A 22,443-nucleotide genomic window follows, 5' to 3' on the forward strand; every position below is an offset into this window, starting at 1 on the left:
AGGAGCAGCTTTTTCATGGTTATCACACATTTTGTTATTTTCCCCATACGTACATGACAGGTGAAAAAATGACAAAATTTAAAAAAGAGTTATCATAATGAAACTTCCTGAGTTGATTACTTACATGAAGACAATGATTTGTCGTATTACAAGTTTTCTGAAATTTTATATTTAAATATGCAAATTAGGCATTTAGTCCATGAGCCAGAGCCCCAAAATTGAGCCAGGTATTGAATATTCCCTCGTTAAAAACCTTTGACTCCAACATCTTAACAAAATGAAATAAGTATGTTGACTCTGGCTTTGTCCAATGTTGATTCTGGAAAGTTATGCAAATTTGGGCATATTTTCCTAATGCCTAATTTGCATATTTAAATATACAATTTCAGAAAACTTGTAATACGATAAATCATTGTCTTCATGTAAGTAGTCAACTCAGGAAGTTTCATTATGATAACTCTTTTTTTAATTTTATCATTTTTTCACCTGTCATGTACGTATGGGGAAAATAACAAAATGTGTGATAACCATGAAAAAGCTGCTCCTGTGGAAAGGTTATCATATATTTATTTACTCGTATTGACCCTATGAACAATTTGATATAGGTTTGGTTTTGCCCACTATTTCGATAATCATTGCTCAATTTTGGGGCTCTGGCTCATGGACTATGAGAAAAGATAACCATTTCCTTGCCTTTTATCCCAACACTGTTAGACCATGAGCCAGAGCCCCAAAATTGAGCAATGATTATCGAAAGAGTGGGCAAAACCATACTTATATTAAATTGTTTATAGGGTCAATATAAGTAAATAAATATATGATAACCTTTCCACAGGAGTAGCTTTTTTTTTTTAATATATTGGCCCTATAAACAATTTAATATAGGTATGGTTTTGCCCACTCTTTCGATAATGACATCTTGTCTGGCTCATCATGGACTAGAAAGATCAGTGGTCCAATTTGGTTCCATTTGTACACTCTCAGAGTTCCAGAATGGTCCATTTGGAACCCCCTCAAGAACCCTGGTGCCCAGTGATGGAGGAAGTAGGCCTACCCACATTATTTACTTAAGTATTAAAGTATCAATTTCACAATAATACTCAGTTACAAGTAAAAGTCCCGCATTCAAAATGTACTTGAGTATTAAACAGTACAAATTTACTTTGTACAACCAAAGTATTGGCAACAGTAAAAAATACTTACCTACGATGCAGAAGCAGAATGTCCCATTTCACAAGTTTTCAAAATGTGAGCTTGTAAATCGTTTTTTTTTTTTTTTAGTTAAAAAAAGTACCTCTTCCACCACTGCCATCATTCACCACACCCAACAACATCCATGACTTCTGGTTTGGCATGACGTCTTCAATCCGATCACTAATCATCTAATCATCTAAAAAATACTACATTTCCCAGGAGGCTCCAATCCATCACGTGACTTTGAGGCAAAAAACATGGCGGCTTCCAGCAGCGGCGGTTCAAACAGCAATCCGAACATCCCAGAATATGAAATTGATGGTGTTAACACCAAGATATTTCATATTGGCGCATTTAAACGTTTATGGCACGACAGATTGAAGCCGTCCCTCTATTCCTATCGGGTGGGCGATGAGGATACGTTTGACACGGCCTTTGCAACGGAAATGGGCATATGTCCTGAGACCATGACTGAACTAAAGAGCATCTGCAGGTAAACTGACTAATTATGTGAATGAGTGGATATGACATGGTCGATTTATGGCTGGGCGACATAATATCAAGTTCAGAAGGATGCTAGATAATAAACAGTATGAAGAAATCAGTGAGCCAGTCCAATTTGGGAGACCGACAGGGTAACAGGACAGGTGGGCACCAAAACCTGTCCTGTCCTAGGGACAACTGGGCACCAAAAACATCTGGGCACCTGGACGAGTGGGCACCTGAATTAGGTCGATGGCAACAGCAGAATAAGCTGTTTGTTATAGGCAGAGATTTGTTACATTTGTCATGGCCGCAATTAACAACATTGTCATCTGCACTGCTCATCCCACAAATGCATGTTCCTTACAAATGTACCATTTAAAAGGGAAATAAGGCTTTCCAACGGTATAAAAGTTATTGCGAATAAGCATCGTTACAATAAATGTATATTAACGAACTGCAGAATTTCATTTGCAGTTTTTATTTTGTCCAGTATAACTTACCCTGTTTTTTGGTTTCTCCTTCAAGTGTTGATTCACTTCGGTGCCACCCTTTGGACGAACCCCCTGACACAGAATTTGTGCCCGAGGAGCCAACTCTACAAACATTAATGTAGGAACAGCAGCTCAACTTGTAGTGTCACAGTTACATATCCGAAATGAAGTAACTAACTTTTATGGCATGCATGCATTCACATTCTCCTTCTGTGATTATATTTAAACAGACAAAGAAAGAAGAAGCAGGATTACAAAAGTGCTCTAAAGATCAATAAGATCTGCCGACACGATCTTTACGCTGATGAAATGGTAGGTATTCTGATCTAAGCTACAGAGGTGCTAGTATGCACCGGTAGTCTGTTAACAAGAGTGGGATGGATGAGCTTTTTTTCTGAAACATGCTTGGTTTTCCCTACATCACTGTATATCCCCAAAAACAGAATATATTTGACCAACTACCATCATGTGAGCTAAATACCTAATATTTTTGCTTTCTTTAACTTGTTTAATGTCACTAATGTGAGATATGGCACTTCTAGCACATACTGTATCTTAAAACACACACTTATTTATATATATATACATACACACTCAGTATATATATATATATATATATATATAGTGATTGTCATACAGTACGTGGTCCTGTGTTTTGTCTTCCAGGAAAGGTTAACTGTTGGTAGGGCTTCGGAGAATGTGGAAAACATGATCCCTGAAGGAGAGCTCATTCTAACCCTCAACATCTACTACCCAACCATTTTTGATAGAGTGAGTTGACGTGTCTTTCCACATTTGGTATTTTACATTCACCTTCACCAAGTCAAAAATGCCATCAAACCAACATTCAGCCTTTGCTCTGCCTGTATAGTCAAACAGAGGAAAATGGAAATGTTTTATACAGTAAGAGAGCCAATCCTGGTACAGCTGTTAATCCAAGATGGTGGCACCCTGTAAATCTAGCAAGTGTGCAGTCGGCGCAGGCCGAGGCAGATGGCCAACAAAAAAAAAGAAACGCTAACGTAATCACCGCCCTGGCCTCGAGGACGCATTTTACCCTGGCTTGTTTCCCTCAGGGGTCTAGTCTCCAAAGAGACCCGGCCCCGGCTTCCCGTGTCGGAAAATCGAGCGCTCTTCGTTCCGCTTTTCCCACATGTACTGGGTTCCCACATGAACTGTAACATATACATGTATTTTACCATCAGAGACACATCCGCAGTACTGACCATTTGCCTGTTCTCCGATTAGTTCAGGCACATGAGACCTCATATGACCGTGTTGATGACGGGTTCCCACTTCCTCACAGACCTGAGGGATGGCATTTGCTGCGTTAGTGACTTGCAAGTGTGTGGAGAGTTCAGCTTTGTGCCTGACATGGCTCCGGATTTCATCAGCAAGGTGAGCATTTGTGTACACATACACAAAGAGGCTGGTTAGTGTCAATAATATGTGAAGATGGAATGAGGATGACCAGGTTACCTTACGAAAAGCTTTTTTTCCATCTCTTTCAGGATCATTACAAGTCTGCCTTCTTCTTTTTTGAGGGAGTCTTCTACAATGACATGCGCTTTCCTGAGTGTCAGGACATCAGCGCGTACGTTTTACCTCCCGATGCATTGATTGAGAAAGCTTAGACCTTATGAATAATGCAAAATCTTATGTCGTGCTCTTTCTCTCCTACAGTTAATAATTATTAATAGCTATGATCCACACTCAAACGTGCTACTGCTACTAATCGTGTAAATTAAAAATCCTTTTATGATATTTGTTTCTTTTCAGCTTTACTAATCAAATGTGCTGTTGCGTTTTCCGAACAGGACCTCCATAGAGTGGGCAAAGACCCACAACTTCCCCTCGTACACCACTGCCAAGATGGAAGGCACAAGGTTTGAGGACCTCAAGATAAAGGTGGGCTACCCTTACCTTTACTGTCACCAGGGAGACTGTGAGCATCTCATCATCATCACTGATATCAGGTTGGTGCTGTCATTTCAGCTAATACTGCCACCTTGTTTTTGTAGGTGCTTTTGTACTGTATGTAAGTTTTACCTATTTTTTTTATATTAAATCTTGTATACATAGATAGATAGATTTTTATTATAGTGTCCTGCACCACATGATGCCCAGCCCGCACAGGCTTATAAGACACTCACACAATGTACATACACCAAGATACACCACAAACAGAATACATAAACATTTTGATTGTCAAGCTGTGGGTTACGGGTACATCGTCCTCCACCTCAACTGCCATGCTTTCTCTATGAATTTTCCTAAAACAAAAACTTCCTTATTGAATAGCCAACTTAACATATAACATTCAGACATCCAAAACAAATCTGGATTCTTATCCTGCATTTTTTCAAATAAAGAGTTTCGTACATCATTGTACAGTGGACAGTGAAAAACAAAATGAACCTCATCCTCCACAACTCCCAGGTCACAAAGAACACACAATCGCTGCTCCTCAGGAATGCCAGTATATCTACCCACCTCAACTGCCAGATAGGTAATGCACCAGATCTTAACTGGGCACAGAGAGACCTCTGTCCTCTCTTTAGATTGAATGCAACGTAAGGTTCAGTGATATAATTCTCTTACAAATACATGCCTTAACAGCTAATGCACCCTGCACTCCTGGATGACAAGGAAGCTTTATCAGGGACCAGGGTGGTACACTGAAATGTATGAGTAGTATTTAGTGTAGTTTCAGATGGATGTGGGAAATTGTACCTCAAGGAATAGAGTGCAGAAGAAGTACCGTACTTTTGATATGCTAACGCACACCTTCTAATTAAACCATTAGCATTACACAATGGTTTAATTTAGTGATTAATGTATTCTCATTCCATTCATTTAATGGTATTTACATGTTGTTTACAAATGTGCATTTGTGCTTGGCCTCTGAACAAGGTTTTATGAACAACAGTATCAGTATTGGAATAAACGTTTCAGATAAGATGAATGGATTTTCAGAAAGGAGGGGGATCACAAGCTACAGTAGATTAAGTTTCCCCCAGGCCCTGTAGATCACCTGGCTTCACATCCTTTAAAATGTATATGTAGCTTTAACATGGCCTGTAAAAATTTGGTAAGTTGCCATGCACAAAGGGCAGCTTTTAGCTGTGCAATTGTGGGACATCTATTCATATTCATTACAAAGCCTCCCAGGAAAGGATTGGTGTCTCCTCCCCTCCAACCTCCTCTCTTCCCAGTACATTGATTGGAGAAGGAGTCCACAGAAAATATTCAAAGCAGAGGCTGTTGGGACTTGAAATACTCAGAACAAATTTTAGCTTTCTTTCCCCTTTTTCTTCCTCCTTTGTATTTCTTAAAGGAGGAGTTCACCCAAAAAATGACTTATTTTCTATCAATTACACACCCCATGAAGCCTTGAATCCATGGATTCTTTTGTTTGTCGCATTCCTAAGCTAATAATTTGATTCCCGTCTCCTACCGGCAAATGTATCCGGTAGGAGACACAAAGTAGATTATTTGTGTCTCCTACCGGAAATACACACGGTCATCAAATTATTGTCTTAGGAATGCCACAAAAACAAAAATAAATCCATGAAATCAAAGCTTCACGGGGTGTGTAATTGATAGAAAATAAGTAATTTTTAGGGTGAACTCCTCCTTTAAGAATGAAGGTGTGCCACAAATGTTTTCCTTGCACATCACATTTCTAACTGGTGCTGTATACATGTTTTTGTATTCTTTCATTTCAGGCTGTCTCATAAAGATGATTGTCTAGACAGGAATCTTTATCCAATGCTCACCCACAAACACAGGGTCATGACCAGGAAGTGCGCTGTGTGCCACGTCTTTATCGGCAGGTTTGTAAAACCGAACTGAAACATCAACCATGTGAAACTTTCTCTTCATTAAAATCATGGTCATTATTTTATTGCATATTTAATCTAAAACTTTTGTAAAGGAACCTCTGTTCCTGTACACATCTTAAGATATTTTATTGTATTTGTTTTCTCTTTTTAGAAATGACAATAGCGAAAATTGCCAATCTACAAGCTCGTTGACATTGTGAGCTTGTAGATCTTATAAAAATGTGACAATTAGGGACACCAGGGTTGATAAACTGGGAAGCCGAGGGTCAATAAGTCTGTATAGCAACATGATAACTTTCGTTCTGTCCTTTCTTTCAAACCTCAACACACTTCATGATAAATTCCAGATGGCTAACTATCAACGACCGCTTGGCTCCGAGTGAACCCTGTCTGTTCTGTGACAAATGCTTCCGGGCAGCGCACTACGACACTGAAGGAAACAAACTTGGAGATTTCCTGGCCTATCCTTACGTGGACCCTGGTGCCTTCAACTAAAGCATTTACCACTGAGATCCACTATTTAATGATATACAATACCGTTCCATTTGTTTTATTTCTTTTGAAATGCAAATCTGTTGGTACTTAGAAGTGTATTTTGTGTTCTAACGGAGAAATGTTTTGATAATTGTTTGCACTGCCAATGCTAATGTGTCAACTTATACTGATAGCTGTTTGTTTAATAATTTCCTATTTCAAATAAATCTTTGTTTAAAAGCATGTGAGATTATATTCCTTTACCTTGATGCTTCTCAAATGGCAAGTAAGGACCCAAAAGTACTGTGTGAGATATCTGATAGGGTCTCATAAGTGGAAAATGTTATTTAATATAGTGGATCAAGAATTAATCCTAAATTAAACATTTGAGTCCTGGTGGAGTTTCCAGCAGAGAGTGGGCGTCTGTTCCGGTTGTAGGCTATACATATGCGGAGGCACAGGCCCTGTGCCACAGTAAATTCCCGCAGAAACAGGTGGATAGGAAAACTAGGAAAACTATTCATTTGAGGGAAGAAAAACACTATTCCACATCATGTTTTAACAAAAGATTTACGAAATCTGATGGGAGAGCACTGTTGTTTTAAGAGTTCCATCCAATACAGCTTAAAAACTGACGGTGCACCACATCCCCCGGTAAATGTAGATATTTCCTGTGAATTTGATAAGGAGGCCTCAGATTTGTCAGATTTCCAGGCTACTCATACTGGCCAATATATTATCTTAGACAACAGTATTAGTCAAAATGGAGACTGAGCTAAGAAGCATTGCTTTATTAGCAGATGAAACAGGTCTTCAGACAGGCACAAGAATACTTTTTTTTTTACACTACATAAAAAAGAAAAAAACAGCTCAAAGCATTTTCTTGGCAAAATAAAACTTTGGCAAACTAAGGAATTTAGGAGCCTTTCAGCCCACTTTACATGGACTCAATGTACATTGAGTAAAACAAGTCAAAATGTGCGTAATAACAGTCAAGCTGCAACTGTTCTATCAATAACTAGAACTCAAATCCAACTCAGCTGTTGTAGGAATGTCAATGTCAGTACCGTAAATTTCGGACTATAAGCCGCGACTTTTTTCAAATTTTTCGACCCTGCGGCTTATATAACGGTGCGGCTTATCTATGGATTTTTACAGCTAACGGCCACTAGGGGACCTCCTAAATCTATGGATTTTACACCCGCGGCTTATAGTCCAGTGCGGCTTATATATGTACAAATCATTCAATTTAGCTGCTGCGGCTTATATTCAGGTGCGGCTTATAGTGCGAAAATTACGGTAATATAGAATTAGACACATGAAAATCGGGTCCACTCCGCATTGTATCTTAAATTGACAGACTACTGACACTAAGCGCAGTTGTGTAATCATTGTGCAAAGCCAAAATAAAACTTCTTGCTGTTGAGTGCAATCTTGTAAATTTAAGCTTCTCTGAGAAAAGAAAAAAAAGACTTAAGACATCAGTAACAAATAAAGAAACATGACATAATTCAAACACCTTGATTTAGAAAATGTTAACACTGCAGATTTCGTGTTTCCATTAATTGTGTGTCCATGCTATAGATGTGTGGTAATGCACAGTCTAATGACTATGAGACAAACACCACTCACTATTCTAGTCATGTAGAGAGCATGATTGAGCAAAGGATCATCCACCACACCTTTGACCACTTGACATGAACTGCTCAAACATGCTATCAATTTATAAACTCACAACACATCGCATCCGCAACTCGTGAGCTTGTAAATAAACATGTAGCATCTGCGACAGGTTGTGAACTCATAAATCAGCCATTTTCGGTGAGTGACAATGTTGTACGACAGACCCTAATTAAGCATTAGTGTACTCATCTGAATGGATATGGAGGGGATATGTACTGTAAGCAGCAGCATTGGTCAGGTGTGATGTCCTCAGTGGGATAACATTATACAAACAAAACATTTGTAAAAAACTAAAATAAAACTTAACAAGTTTTTGTCTTGACATAATGTGTAAGATTCATTTTGTAACTTTTTGACTGCAACCTGCAAGTGCAACCAAACTTGGAGCTGAGAGGTCTAGAACTCAACTAGAACCCTAGTTAAGCTGGTGTGTGCTGTGGGGTCGGTCATTGACAGGCCTCAGGTGACCCTCAAAAGACAGAACATTGGACACAAGATCCCAAGCCCACATTTGGATGAAGTCATCTGAGGAAATCCGCAGCTAAATGGATTCTCTTCAAGTGGACTCCTCCTGCACTTTTGAAGCACTGCAGATTAAATAATAATATGCATTGACCAAAACGTATTTTATCACACAGTACAAGTAAGTTATTGGTAATGTTTATTATTTCAAGTCTGCGCATACATGTATGTGACTGTTGGGTTTGTTTCCTACCTGCTCCCATCTCCTGCAGATGCCTCCTCAGGTAGATTCTCTCCGTCAGTGTCCTGCTTCTTATCCTCTGGGTTGGAGTCACCGTTCGTCATCTTGTTATCTTTACAGCAAAAACATAGTCAAAATAAGATGTGTTGGACATGAATCCCACACAATACATTCGTTATAAACTACTCACCCTTTTTATTTGACTTATCTAAAATCTTATTTGGACCAAGAAGAAATATATACAGTGTTGCCATAAGAAATGAATACCGTACATAAAATATCAATACGAGGCAGTGGACCGAGAGAGGATATTTGTTCAACCAAACAACAGCAACCAATGGGCGTGAAGAGGGGTGAGAGTGAGACCACTGGCGAAACTTTGTATATTTTGAAAAATGTTGTGAACATTTTCACGTATGACATGCCCAAAATAGGGGTGCCAGGGTTAAAGTGGTTAATGCAGTGGAAGTGGAAAATCTGCTCAGATGCAGAAATTACGGTTCTTTTTGTGCCGATGGAAAAGAAGTCATGGATACAGTAAATGGCCCTATGTTGCAGTTTGCTGTATAGGGCATAGCAGTGGCGGCCGTTTTCTGGTTCCATCGTTCCAGACTCCATTCATTTTTCCCATAGGGATTTCCAAAAATATTAATATCAATTAATTTAAGCCTAGAATCAAGCCATCCAGGATCCTGGTGAATTATGACCATAAAATGATTCTGTGAAAAAGAAATTTGAATATTTAATAATATGATATACTATATTTAATAAATACCTTTTTTTACAGAATCAAACGTTTTACGGTCATGAATCACCAGGATCCTGGATGGCTTGATTCTAGGCTTAAAATTATTGATATAAATATTTTTGAAAATCTCTATGGGAAAAAATGTATGGGGTCTGGAACGATGGAACCAGAAAATGGCTGCCACTGCTATGCCCTATTGGTTGTAAAAAGAACATCTCGGGTGCAGTATAGTTACTGGGCATAACATGTCTTTTTTTCTCTCTCCAAAAACTAGATATATTTTCACATTTTTAGCAAACTAATCAAACAACCAGAGGGAGGCTGAACCAGGAGGTTAGTCTGTGAGGGACCATTCAGAAGGCTGACAATTGGTCAATTATTTTCCCTAATGTTAAATGTTAAAATAAAAAATATCCTATCTACACTGGCTATTTTTGAATAGCCTAGGTATAAAATACAAATAGGGCTTAAAGGGATACTTCACTTTCACATAAAATAAACATTAAAAATATATATTAAAAAAAAATGAAAGAAGTTATGGCAAAATAAAGGCCCCCTCACACATTAGTAGGACACTCTAATGCGTGAGGGGGCCATGAATTTTCCATTATTTTTTCATTTTTTTTTAATATATTTTTTAAATGTTTCCCCGACCCGAAAGTGAAGTATCCCTTTAACTGATAAGTATGTGTATTAGGTACCTGAGGATTGTTCTCTGGCCTGCTCAGCTCTCTTCAATGCACCTTTCTTGGCCTCCTCGTATTGGCGCTGTTCAGCCAGAGACTTGTTGAGCACCTGGCTGAGCACACAGTCCCCCTCCCCCACTAGAAACATACTCTTGAACTTGTTGTACAGCATGGTGGCCTTGTCCATGATGTCCTGACTAGCCTTGAACTTGCGGAGCTGACAAAACACATAAAACAAAAAACTAAACATTTGAATCTCTGAAGTATTTTCCCAATTTATTTGCTGCTGCAAGACAAGCTCATTTGTATAGCACATTTCAACAAAATAATTCAATGTGCTTTACATAAAACATCAAGGACATTGAAAAATCAGTGTAAAATTACAGTGCAGAAGAATAAGTAAAGACATCTCAATAAAAGGCAGTGGCAAATGGCCATGTTTATCTTATTGGTGCTGAATCCATTTCTATACATTCCATCTGGAGGGGAGGCGTCTACCTTTTTGAGCGAGGCGATGAGCTCGTTGTGTTTATGCAGGTGCTGTGTGGTGACCTGCAGGGTGCACAACTCATCTAAGGCCTCCAGGCCCCTTTTTACATCCTAGAAGAGGACAGAGAAATAAATAGAATAGGCAAGGCCTCTGAAATTAGAATGTTTAAGGCTGTGATTGCAGCCACCACATTTATCAACACCCGGACAATTCTTACGCTGTGATACGACCGTTTCATAATCACGTTAACCTTGTCGTGAGATGATTCCTGCGGTTGGATCTGTGCTGGTTTCCATGTTAGATTGATAAATAAGGACTACTGTGTCTCCAGTGATCAAACTTACTGGGTTGTCAAGCTTCAGTGATATTCTGATGTCATCGTGTAACTTCTGGAGTTTGGACTCTGTCGAAGTTTCTGTGGAAAAGAAATGGAAAATATGTTTTGCCCCAAAAACGTAATTCATTGCTGTATATGAACTAATATGTAATACATAGAGGTGAGTTCAGGATTTTAAGAATGACATTTGTGTTGATATTTTCAAAGATCGTTAAAAGGCTTATAGTTAAATAACATTATGTGGCCATTTGTTGGAAAACATGAGATTAATCTCCTGTAGCATCGTGTTGGCTTAACCAATTAGTGCATTAACAACATATTTACGATGGGTTTGAATCCGTCTCAATGCCTGTGCCTGCAATGCATGTCATGCCCAATGGTCTCTTGCCAGCTCACCTTTCTTCTTGTCTCCTTTCCTCTCTTCAGTCTTCTTACTTTCATCCTTGTTTTGTCTGCAAAGAGACACTCAATTATAAGTGTGTGTGTGTGTGTGTGTGTGTGTGTGTGTGTGTGTGTGTGGCGCGTGCGTGCGTGCGAGAGTACATACTCCCTCAGTTCATCTGCTTTGCGTCGCCGTCCATCTTTCTCAGTTTCTATGGAGTTCTGCTGTCTCTTCCGGCCTTTGGTTTTCTGCTCATTACAAAACACGAGGGAAACTTATTAGTCATTACAAAAGATGACCTCTACTAACAGTCTCTGTGAAGATTTTGTCTTGATGCAAAATACGCATTCAAAGAGGTTGACATACTGTCAACTAGTCAATTGCAGTAACCTGTTTTACTAGATCCTCCACATAAGAGTATTTAAATGGCAATGGCATAGTGGAATGCTGTAGGCCTGTGCCAGAAAGTACCACCACTTAAACGTACATACTGTACTGTATGAAGGAATGGCACCTCAGTTTATCAGCCATTTGACGACATGTCAAATGGCAGATAATCCAATATAATATTTTGTTTTTCCTACCTAAACAATCAAAATGTATGTGTCTGGAAACATGTGGATGTCATTACGCTGACATGGCTTCTACCTAGAATTGCCTCATTCAAATTGTGCAAAATCAATTACAGTTGTAATTGTATGTACATTTTGTACAGAAGCACACAGCCCCATGCCCACACTCACTCTGTCATAGGGGACACACCGTGAGATGTATTCCTTTCCATCTACTACAGTACAATTGGACCCAAATGCAACAGTTCTACTCCACCTGTGGCTGTGATAATCTGCTGCCTGATATACGTTTTTTTACTAGTTACTTTAGGGCAGCAATTTCCAGAAAGTCTTATAGACCTTTATATAAATTACATAAAACTAATCATATTGAACTGCCAAATCTGATTTGACCATGAGTTGGAGACAGCCCGAATACATTGCAAAAAAGTCTGCCTTCCATCACTTTGACCCTTACTACCAGGATATCTCTCACCGTAAAATAAAGTATAACCCATTTAGACCGGTTGCAACCTAGATGTCTTTTTACCTTTCAAACCGGGACAGCACCTGTGTCACATTAGTTGTTGGTATGATATAGCAACATAGACATTTTTTATTCTTTTGAAAAAAAAAGACATTTTTAGAATCGCTCTCAGGTCTAAATGGGATAAAGTATACCATCGTCGTCATAAACGCATGTCTCCAGTAACGTGGAGTCACATGTGACCCTCCTTTACTGTGCATGAAAGCTACATTAATTTCCTGTTAATGAAACCGCCCCCACAGCTTCCATACTCGCCATTTCAATAAATTAGAACTATCAACTGGAGCGGACTGTCACCCCAACTTGCCTCTTCATCATCAGAGCCAGAAGAGCTGTCATCTTTGCCCTGTCTCTTCCTCTTGCCTTCAGGTTCCTTCCCATCTGCCTCCTTCCCTTTGCTCTCCTCCTTCTTCCGACCATCCATCCTCTTCTCTTCATCTCCACTCTTGGACTTGTCATCCCCTGCCCTCTTCCTCTTCCTGTCTGACTCAGTGGAGTCCCTGAATGGAGATACTTTAGTGTTACGTCCAGGAAAAATATTCAGTTGCCAGTATGAGGAGTTATACATATACATATATATTTTTGCACTGCAATCATAATCAACAGGAATAATCTTATTTCAATTCTAAGATATTTTTGAATCTTACATTTCACTTCCAGAGCCTTGACCATCCTGCATCTGAAGGAGACTTTTGGGCTTCCTGCCTCTACGTTTAGGAACCTCTCCACCTGGGGAGACGCATGCGCGCGCACGCACACACACACACACACACACACACACACACACACACACACACACACACACACACACACACACACACACACACACACACACACACACACACACACACACACACACACACACACACACACACACACACACACACACAGTACCTGGAGTGTTGTCAAAAACCAATATAGCTTCAATATGCTCCTACACTCACTAAAATAATTACTGGTGGGGGCATTATATTCCTAAACTGACATCATACATTCTTTAATTATCATTGCACTGTATATCTCAGCATATTGCTTAATATGTCACTCTGATTTGCTGCCAACATAGGATGTTTGAAAATAATAACCCTCTTGTTTTTGTTATTTTCAGCATGTTACAAACATAACATCAAATGGACACGCTACAACAGCGTCACTGGAGACAGTATGGTCTACCTGATGGACTAGATGGACTGGCAGGAACATCCTCTTTATCAGAATCCTGGTCAGCCTCACTCTGGGAAAATAAAGAGGAGACATATATACCCATGTAATTTTGTTATAGCACATTCACAGATGACTTTATAATTTGAACGCAAGTTCTAGTTAGTATCCATTGTTTGCAATGATTTTCTTTTTCTCCCAATTTAGTCAATTTCCAATTCCCATATTGTAGTCCCTAGTCACTGTGCTGACCACTACTGGTTGGTTCGTAAGGGAGGGTGTAGGTGACAATGTATCTCTCCGACACTTTTCACCAGACAGTGAGAAGTTTCACTAAAGAGGACATGTGGAGAAACACTATTCTTCTCAGTTCAGCTCCCCACTGAACAAGCCAACCTATATGAGCCGCTAATGCAGTGACAGAGTTTTGACTCCCTGCGCGGCTTCCCTCCTGCGAGCGTGGCCAATTGTATTCATTAGAACGATGTGATTTGTTTCCCACCTACCATTTGCCACTGTTAATCATAGTGAATAGGACCAACCTTTTTCTTCCTTCCTCTTTTGGGTTTGGGAATGTCTGTGGAGTCCTTCTGTGTGGAGTCCTGAAACAAGAGAAGTTTAATCAATTTCATTACAGGTCATGACCCTCCTTTTCACCGTTTGTGCAGTTCTCTTGGTCTGTAACAGCTTAAAAAAGGTTATGAACACAGCGAATGGAATCCAGAGTGATCAAATGTATTACTTATTATCAATCCCGTTTTTCTCACATCTAATAACCCATGTTTTTAGACGGTCTCATTTCTAAACAACACACATACACAACAGATCGCATAAATTGCTAAATTTAACATGCACAAAAAGGTGCAGAAGGGAGTAAAGTCTATGCATTGTTCAAATTTCAAAGTGGCAGACTCTTTGCCTCCCTTGATTCAAATGTGGATCATGTTTTTGGGCTCTTGGCCCCATCTAGTGGAAGAACAAAAAGCACATTAACCACAATCTGTCATCTGTTTGATTGCAGGATGAAGGATAGGGTCAGGGTGGGGTTAGTCAAAGACATTATGATCATCCTCATTACAGGTAAGAGCTTGCGCTTAAACCATCATTCATGCTGTAAGTGGGCACAAAACACAAATGTCAAAACACAACTTACAACTTACCATTCTCTAAAGTACACAGCCATGCAAAAATGTACATGAATTAAGCACAAATGTACATGATTAAACATGAATTAAAATGCAGTTAACACAACTGTAATGCTATTCAAATGATAATAGAAGACCGCTGTATCACAGTGTGATCGAGATGGCAAGTTGACAGAGTCAAAGCAAAAACACACTTTGATTGCAGGGAGATAAAATGCAAAGGACTGATTTGAGTTTCATTCCAAAATGTTTTGTTGATAATAATTACAAAGATCTTTCAAACAAAAATGATTGATGGGTTCCAAGTGTTGTGGGGTTACTGTTAGTTCTGAACATTTATGTTATGTGTGTAAAAAACGGATGAGATATTTAAAAAAAAAAGTAAACTGGCTGATTAAGAAAATAATTTTGGAATGGAACCTTTTATATGCTGTTCAGCTGTGCTAGACAGTTCCAATTTGCACATAAGAACCACAGTCACCTTTAAAAACAAGAGATCAATAACATTTTATTGAGCTTGCCCGATACCGTTTATTCAGGTGCCGTAATGGACAACATAATTCACATAAACATAATATTTAAAAAAAATATATATATATATATCCTTTTACTTTGCAAACCAGTGATGGCCACCTGCTGAAACTTGACAAAGACAGTGGTGTCAAGCACCAATATCTCCTTGAAGTCCTACTAAGGAACTAATCGATGAAAGGAAACATAAATACCACAAATGAAAAACCACTAAGTGCTGCATGCATCCCTGTTTGGTGGTGGGACGGGTGGTGGTGGGAGGGGGGGCATTTGGGAGAGCCTACAACTTCAGTGGTTCTCAACTCCAGACCTGGGAATCCATACACCTGCAGCAAGTGTTTAGGTACCTAATTACATTTACCTGGTGTTCCAGGTCTAAATTAGCTCTATGATGCCATGGCTGGAATGAAAACCAGACTGGGGCTGAGAACCACTCATGTGATATCCCAACATGCATATAGTACGTACATCCTGGCTCTGGGGGCCCTGCTCAGAGGCCTCCATAGACCTTCCCTCCACATCCTCCTCCTGCTCATTCTCCTGTTCAGTCTCACTTCCTTGAACCTGAATGGACCCAAGACATGGCACAGGATGCCAGGGGGTTGAGGGTGCAGGGGGATTAAATGGGTCTTGACAAAGATTTTAAAAGGTACGGTCCTATCCCCCCTCTGGTTGTGCAGGCCTTGACATTTCTGTATTAAACAAACTTCACGCACGGACCAGGTAGGCAAGGGGCAATTATTCATTTTTTGCAAAACGCTTCATGCGCGATACGCATATTCACTTTGAAACAGAGACACTATGGTGAACAGATTACAGTCAGCAGAAGCAGATACAGTATGTGAGCAGACAATGTGGGTACGGAAAAGCAGGTTTCAATGTAGCAGAAGCAGAGATAATCGAAGCAGAAGTTAATTTTGTATGTGATTGACTTAGGAATCATTTTCATGGCAAGAACTTACTCTGGATTTCATAGTCTTTTCATCCACTTCCATTTCATCACCATCTGGGCCGCTGTCTGAATCCTTGACGACCACAGGCCCTACACCGACCGGCTTCAACCCCCCAAAGAGGAAAAATCAGTGGGCAACAAGACAATAAACCGCTACTCCCCTACACCATAACATCCACTTATGACCATTAGGACAGACAGTTTTGCGTATCCATATATCTTAATTTTAATGCTGCACTAAAGAGTTTTCACACTTCATATAAATAAGTTAGCTACTAAGCAGCCCCAAGTAGCAGCGAAATATAACTCTTTTCATACTAGTGCCAGTGTACATTCCCGACAGCTGAAGCGCATTGCGCTAAATGTCCAGCATTTTAATCGAGGGCAATGGGCTAGGCTTATGGTACAGGTTTTCAATACCTTGATTTAAGGTTGACAATACAATTATATTTTCGCTAAGAAAACCTCCACTTAAATTTCAACTATGTAGGATTGGGATACTGTTACAGTATACGTGCAGTATTGTAAGTAATTGCATTTCCTGTAGTTAACAGAACATTCTCTGCAGATGACATAATCAACATGTTAACATGGAAGATAGCAGATCAAATTAGGTGAGACCGATCTGCGCCTGAGGCCAAGATGTTAACATACTGTAAACATATAAACATATAAGAGCATTCTACATTCTTGGTACATAATATCCTCAATGTTAATTTAACCCTTTAACCCCTGAGAGCATACAAATTGAGGATTTGAGTATACTTGCAGTGCATGAGGATAACCCTGAGTTAATGCACATTACTCTAAGTAGTCTGTGGATGGAAAAGAGAACTTAGCGGTTACATAAATGCTCTAACATCAGTTAAGGTGAGCGAGAAGACAGAGCTCTCTACCTTGGGGGCGGTCAGCTCCACCTTGGGGTTGTTCTCTATCTCCCACAGGCCTTCATTGAAGCCCTTCCTCTTGTTGGGCTTGGCATACTTGTCTTTGTTTGGCGAGTAAGGAAAGATGTCTTTTGGACCCAGGAATGCCCTGTAAGAATGGGAAGTATGCTGACTCAGTGCACAGTGAAATCTTCTGAGTTAATTTCACACTGCAAGTGTATAATCTGACCCAAATGGACCTGTAATGGATTTTACTTTATAGGAGTATGGTATATCGTGTTCAGTGTCATTTTTATCTTGATAAGGGTCTCTCTAGGGCAGACTGATGATCACTGAATGGTTTGACGAGCATGAAAATATATGAAGAATGTCATAAAGCATATTAATTTACCCACGTGTTTTATTTATTCTGGCAATTACAATAACCCCTACTTACGTTTCATGGGTGCCAAAGAAAAAGATAGGGAACTTGACATTGGATGATGGTTTCACAGCACCATCAGGTACCTCATCAATCTGGGAGAGAGAGAGAGAGAGAGAGACAGACAGACAGAGAGAGAGAGAGAGAGAGACAGAGAGAGAGAGAGATGCAACATATTTCTTGCAGTCTTCTGCATCTGCTCCTCATTAGTAGAGGAAATCAATAAGCAAGCTCAACAAGAACAAAAAGTACTAGTGCTAGTACACATTGGACCATTCAAACTTGTGACTGCAGAAACAAAACATTTTCTATTTATTATTGTTGTTCCATGATCTGAAACTACAAGTTGCAGTACATTATAGTATGGGTTTAGACAGATACATCATGTTTTTACACTTACTCTGGCTGGCCAGTGTGGATAGCCCTTCATCTTGGCAAAGATCAAATCACCAGATTTGTAATCTCGAGCCATGTCGAACGTTTTGGCACACTGCAAAAGACCAGTAAAATAAGGATTCCACTTGAATTGTTGTTTTCAATGAAAATATCAGATAACGTATCTACGTTGTGGACGTTCATTATCTATTCCAGTGGTTATCAACCTTTTCAGGCCATGATGACCCCCAAAAATCATATTTGAACTGGGGACCCCTCACCCTGACAGGAATTGTAGGAGTTGAGGCATTACTTGACTCGGTTCCACCGATAAATAATGTGAAAATGGCCGATCTACAAGGCAAGCACACAACACCTCAACGCCTCTCTTTCTTATATTATTTGACAATTTGGTCAATGTTTGACCAGCTAGTTTGTTGATTACTTTTGATGCAGTAATGGTATTTTTCTTTACTTTCGGTATGTTTGTTGATTACTTTTGATGCAGTAATGGTATTTTTCTTTACTTTCGGTATGTTTGTTGATTACTTTTGATGCAGTAATGGTATTTTTCTTTACTTTCGGTATGTTTGTTGATTACTTTTGATGCAGTAATGGTATTTTTCTTTACTTTCGGTATGTTTGTTGATTACTTTTGATGCAGTAATGGTATTTTTCTTTACTTTCGGTATGTTTGTTGATTACTTTTGATGCAGTAATGGTATTTTTCTTTACTGTCTTTCGGTATTCTTCTTTCTTAGGTATTAAAAAGGTCTTAAAAGTCCATAAATTGTCACATCACTGTCATCAGCTCAGATAAATAAAAAATCTTGTGGGGACCCCCCTGGGGGTCCCGAACCACAGGTTGAGAACCGCTGATCTATTCAGTGGGTGTGTACGGTTGTCCCACCCCCCCATCCACTCACTGCTACACAAAAACCTAGACAGTTCATTCAAACACGAAACACGTCATAGAGGTTACAATGTAACCTACAGTATATGACGCCTGACGCTTTAATACCGAAACAATGTTGCATTGAAAAAGAAACATTCTACAGTTTTATCAACACTTGTGAATGACGACAACAACATGCATGCTAACTGGCTAACGTTACGCTATGTAGAATACAACCACTGAAAGCTACAACTAAGAGTGCACGTATAGAGACGTAAACACAGACATATATACATAGTTTAGACGAATAATCGTCGCACATCGTTCGTGTTTGATAATACCTGAAGAAAACAAACACAGCCGCTGCCTTCTCGTAAAGTGCGCACGTTTCCCTCTCAGTGTTGCCAGGTTTTCTTTTGAGAGGAAAACAAGCCCAAAAGAAGCAACATGAGCACTTTAAAGTAAGTGAAGTTTAAATATCTACAAGCTCACAACGCGTCGCATGGCGAGCTTGCTATTTTCAAAACTCTTGCAATAAAATGTGGAATGTTTGAAATATTTTTGAAACATTCTAACACAAAGCATTTATGAAAATATTTGAGAACCAGTGCAGAAGCGTTAATATTAATATTAACAATTAATCATTTGGAAACAAGCCTAAATAAGTAAGTACACTTTAGAAACAAGTCCAAAAACCGCAACCACCAATTTTACAGAACAATAAGCCCAAAGTGGCTTATAATAAGCGGACATGGCAACTCCCTCTGCCCGCGCTCAGAGTGTAGAAGAGAGAGTAACGTCACGCTTTGATCTCGCCGCAAAGCGGGCCTCAATGGGCTATAGTTCCAAACATTGGAACTATCTCATTGACTAGCACTTCCGCATTCCATTCTTACAATGGGAGTCAACGCTACTGTCATTACTCTCTTTCTAAATTACTCTGCCCGCGCTGCGTGTTAAAGGGCCATACCACTGATGCTCAAATAGGGGACGTCTGTTTTCGTCACATGCTTTTACAGAAGACATTCGTCACGTTTCCATGTGTGTTTACTTTATTACGGATAATAACTTAAATCTGCGTTTCTATACTTTCTGGTAAAAACTCATAAGAACGAGGCGAGCATAAAGAACGAGCTTTATGCTTCCTGATACTGTTTGCAGAGTGGAACAGCGTTGCCAGATTTTGTGAGAGAAATAAGCAGCCAGTTCTATGAAAACTAGCCCAAAAGAAGCGAAGGGCGAAGGCTACGGCTATTTGAAAATAGGCGATCTACAAGGCAAGTTCGAAAATTGTCCCTGCTGCTGGCACACTTTTTTTTTTCAGATGGGGGTTCTGCGGACAAAAACATATTAATCTGGGGGTCCTTGACATGAAACTGTTACAAACCACTGGTTTATAAACAACACCAGGAAGCAAGCCCAAATAAGCAACTACACTTTAGAAACAACAAGCCCAACAAACTGCAACCCCTCGAACTACCAAGCAATATTTACAATGTTTTGATTAAGTACAAAGGACGGTAAGGACCCCAATGGAAACAAGCCATAGTGCTTTCTTGGGGTTAAAATCCTCTTAACAGACCTCGTATTGAACTATACTTCAAGTTCCCTGTGCTTGTCTTTGCAAACTGTTGAAAAAGTATTCAATCAATTCAATTCACAAGCAACTTTACAGAAAAAGCCCAAAGTCACTTATAATAAGCGGACATGGCAACACTGGAGAGGACCCCCCTCCCCATTACATCGATGGTCTTAACGCATCTGCGCGAGGGACTTTTTATTTGTGGTCCTGATGCTGAGTCAAAACTATCGGTCTATCATATTCATACGATGTGGTACTTTGTTTGGTAACAACAAGGAAGAGTGGGAACCTCGGTGTTAAATTGGCTATTTATTTCCCCAAATGTTAAAAAATAAAATATTTGTAAAATGTTTTTAAGTAAAGTAGCCTACAGTGATAGAATTTGATTTAATTTGATTTAATTTTATTAGACGTCATACAGGAAAAACACATGTTACATGTTCATCGGAGAAACGTCAAGGATACAAACACAAGAAAGTCATGCGATTATTTCCATTGTGGTCTGGAAGAAGTACTCAACTGTTTTACTTTTTGAAAGTATCAATACTGCAGTTTAATGTATTGCAGTATTGATAATACATTGCAATACATTGTAGGCTAATGTATTACAATGATAATGATAATACATGAATCATGTATTCATGTAATCATGTAGGGCCTATACATTACTCAGTTACAAGTAGAAGTTCCAAAAGTTGAAGTGCTCATTGTGCAGAATGTCCCATTTCACAAGTTCAAAATATATAAAAACCCTTTTGAAAATAGCAGATCTACAAGCTCATAATGCATTTTGAGGCATTGTGAGGTTGTAAATCGGCAAATTTTCAAATGGCTGAAAGTGGTTAGTGTATGTTACGTGTATGTACGTTCTTATCAGCGAATGAGACCATATGTACCAACATTTTGCTGCTTGTACTTGTATAAGTATAAAGTGACAAATAAAAAAATTAATATGAACCATTCTTGATTAATAATATCTTGTCCATTGACTATTGACTTGGAAACTAAATTATATATAGCCAAACCGAAAGGAATGCAAAGCTTTAAAAACAAATGCAGCACTTACTACCCAACCCTACCTATGTTGAATGCACTTATTGTAAGTCGCTTTGGATAAAAGCGACTGTAATGTAATGTAATGTACTAAATGTGGACATCTGGCGGAAAAGTCTGGTACTCCACTCCTCTCGTCCCATGGTCTCATCCTTATGTTTGGCCTGTAGTGCCCTCTAGTGGCCAACATACCTATAGCAACTTCTGCAGTAGATCATTATTAAGGAGTAGAAATGTGTATACATACTTTTTATTGCTGCTGTAATCAAAGACTTTCAGTAGATCCTGTACCCTCATATTAATATGACTTTATCATGCTGCATTACCATTCAGTGATCTAAAATAGTTTTGCAATTTTGTTATTGTATACTTTGTAGAATACCACTGACATGGATTGACATGTCTGAATTGCTGTTTACATTTCTGACTAATAAAGTATTCAATCAAAGACTCATACTGGACCATTAAGATAACACAAAAGTAATGTGAATTCCAGGTGGGTATGCAGCTACATGCATTCTCTTTGTCTTGTCCACTTTCCCTCTCTCTGTCTGTTTCTTTCTCAGACACCACGCACGCACGCACGCACGCACGCACGCACGCACGCACGCACGCACGCACGCACGCACGCACGCACGCACGCACGCACGCACGCACGCACGCACACAAACATATGCCATACTTACATGTTATTCCTCCGTGTGCGTGTGTGTGCGTGCGTGCGAGCGTGTGTGTGTGTTGAAGACAATAGGAGAGGAGGATCCGCTGATGAGTGTGAAGGACAGGGCCCATCAGCCACGCGGTCCCAGAGTGGGGGATTGGGG

At 39.5% G+C, this 22,443-nt stretch overlaps 2 protein-coding genes across 3 annotated transcripts; one reads left to right on the top strand and one right to left on the bottom strand.

Moving 5' to 3' along the window:
- Window positions 1-1,451: 1,451 nt before the first annotated feature.
- Window positions 1,452-6,733, top strand: snapc3 (small nuclear RNA activating complex, polypeptide 3; the record flags this gene model as incomplete). Its single annotated transcript, XM_080448653.1, has 9 exons — window positions 1,452-1,687; window positions 2,206-2,289; window positions 2,402-2,483; window positions 2,838-2,942; window positions 3,420-3,569; window positions 3,683-3,765; window positions 3,989-4,147; window positions 5,900-6,007; window positions 6,364-6,733. The coding sequence occupies 9 exons, from the start codon at window positions 1,452-1,454 to the stop codon at window positions 6,509-6,511; spliced, it is 1,155 nt and encodes a 384-aa protein (XP_080304779.1). The 3' UTR covers window positions 6,512-6,733.
- A 533-nt stretch (window positions 6,734-7,266) lies between these two features.
- psip1a (PC4 and SFRS1 interacting protein 1a) lies at window positions 7,267-19,388 on the bottom strand. Of its 2 annotated transcripts, XM_080455245.1 has the most exons (17): window positions 19,326-19,388; window positions 18,115-18,204; window positions 17,730-17,809; window positions 17,303-17,441; window positions 16,417-16,509; window positions 15,923-16,018; window positions 14,321-14,380; window positions 13,791-13,851; window positions 13,265-13,346; window positions 12,925-13,117; window positions 11,685-11,767; window positions 11,534-11,589; window positions 11,145-11,215; window positions 10,809-10,910; window positions 10,326-10,527; window positions 8,889-8,988; window positions 7,267-8,760 (listed from the first exon to the last, which is right to left on the bottom strand). In XM_080455245.1, exons 2-17 carry the CDS (start codon window positions 18,184-18,186, stop codon window positions 8,730-8,732), a joined length of 1,521 nt encoding a protein of 506 aa, XP_080311371.1. In that variant the 5' UTR covers window positions 18,187-18,204; window positions 19,326-19,388; the 3' UTR covers window positions 7,267-8,729. The 2 variants fall into 2 exon arrangements, with proteins under 2 accessions (XP_080311371.1, XP_080311372.1); XM_080455246.1 differs by lacking the exon at window positions 15,923-16,018.
- Between the last annotated feature and the right edge of the window lie 3,055 nt (window positions 19,389-22,443).

The sequence above is a fragment of the Gymnoscopelus braueri genome, assembly GCF_963280865.1.
Source record: "Gymnoscopelus braueri genome assembly, chromosome: 2".
In the NCBI taxonomy this organism is placed as follows: domain Eukaryota; kingdom Metazoa; phylum Chordata; class Actinopteri; order Myctophiformes; family Myctophidae; genus Gymnoscopelus; species Gymnoscopelus braueri.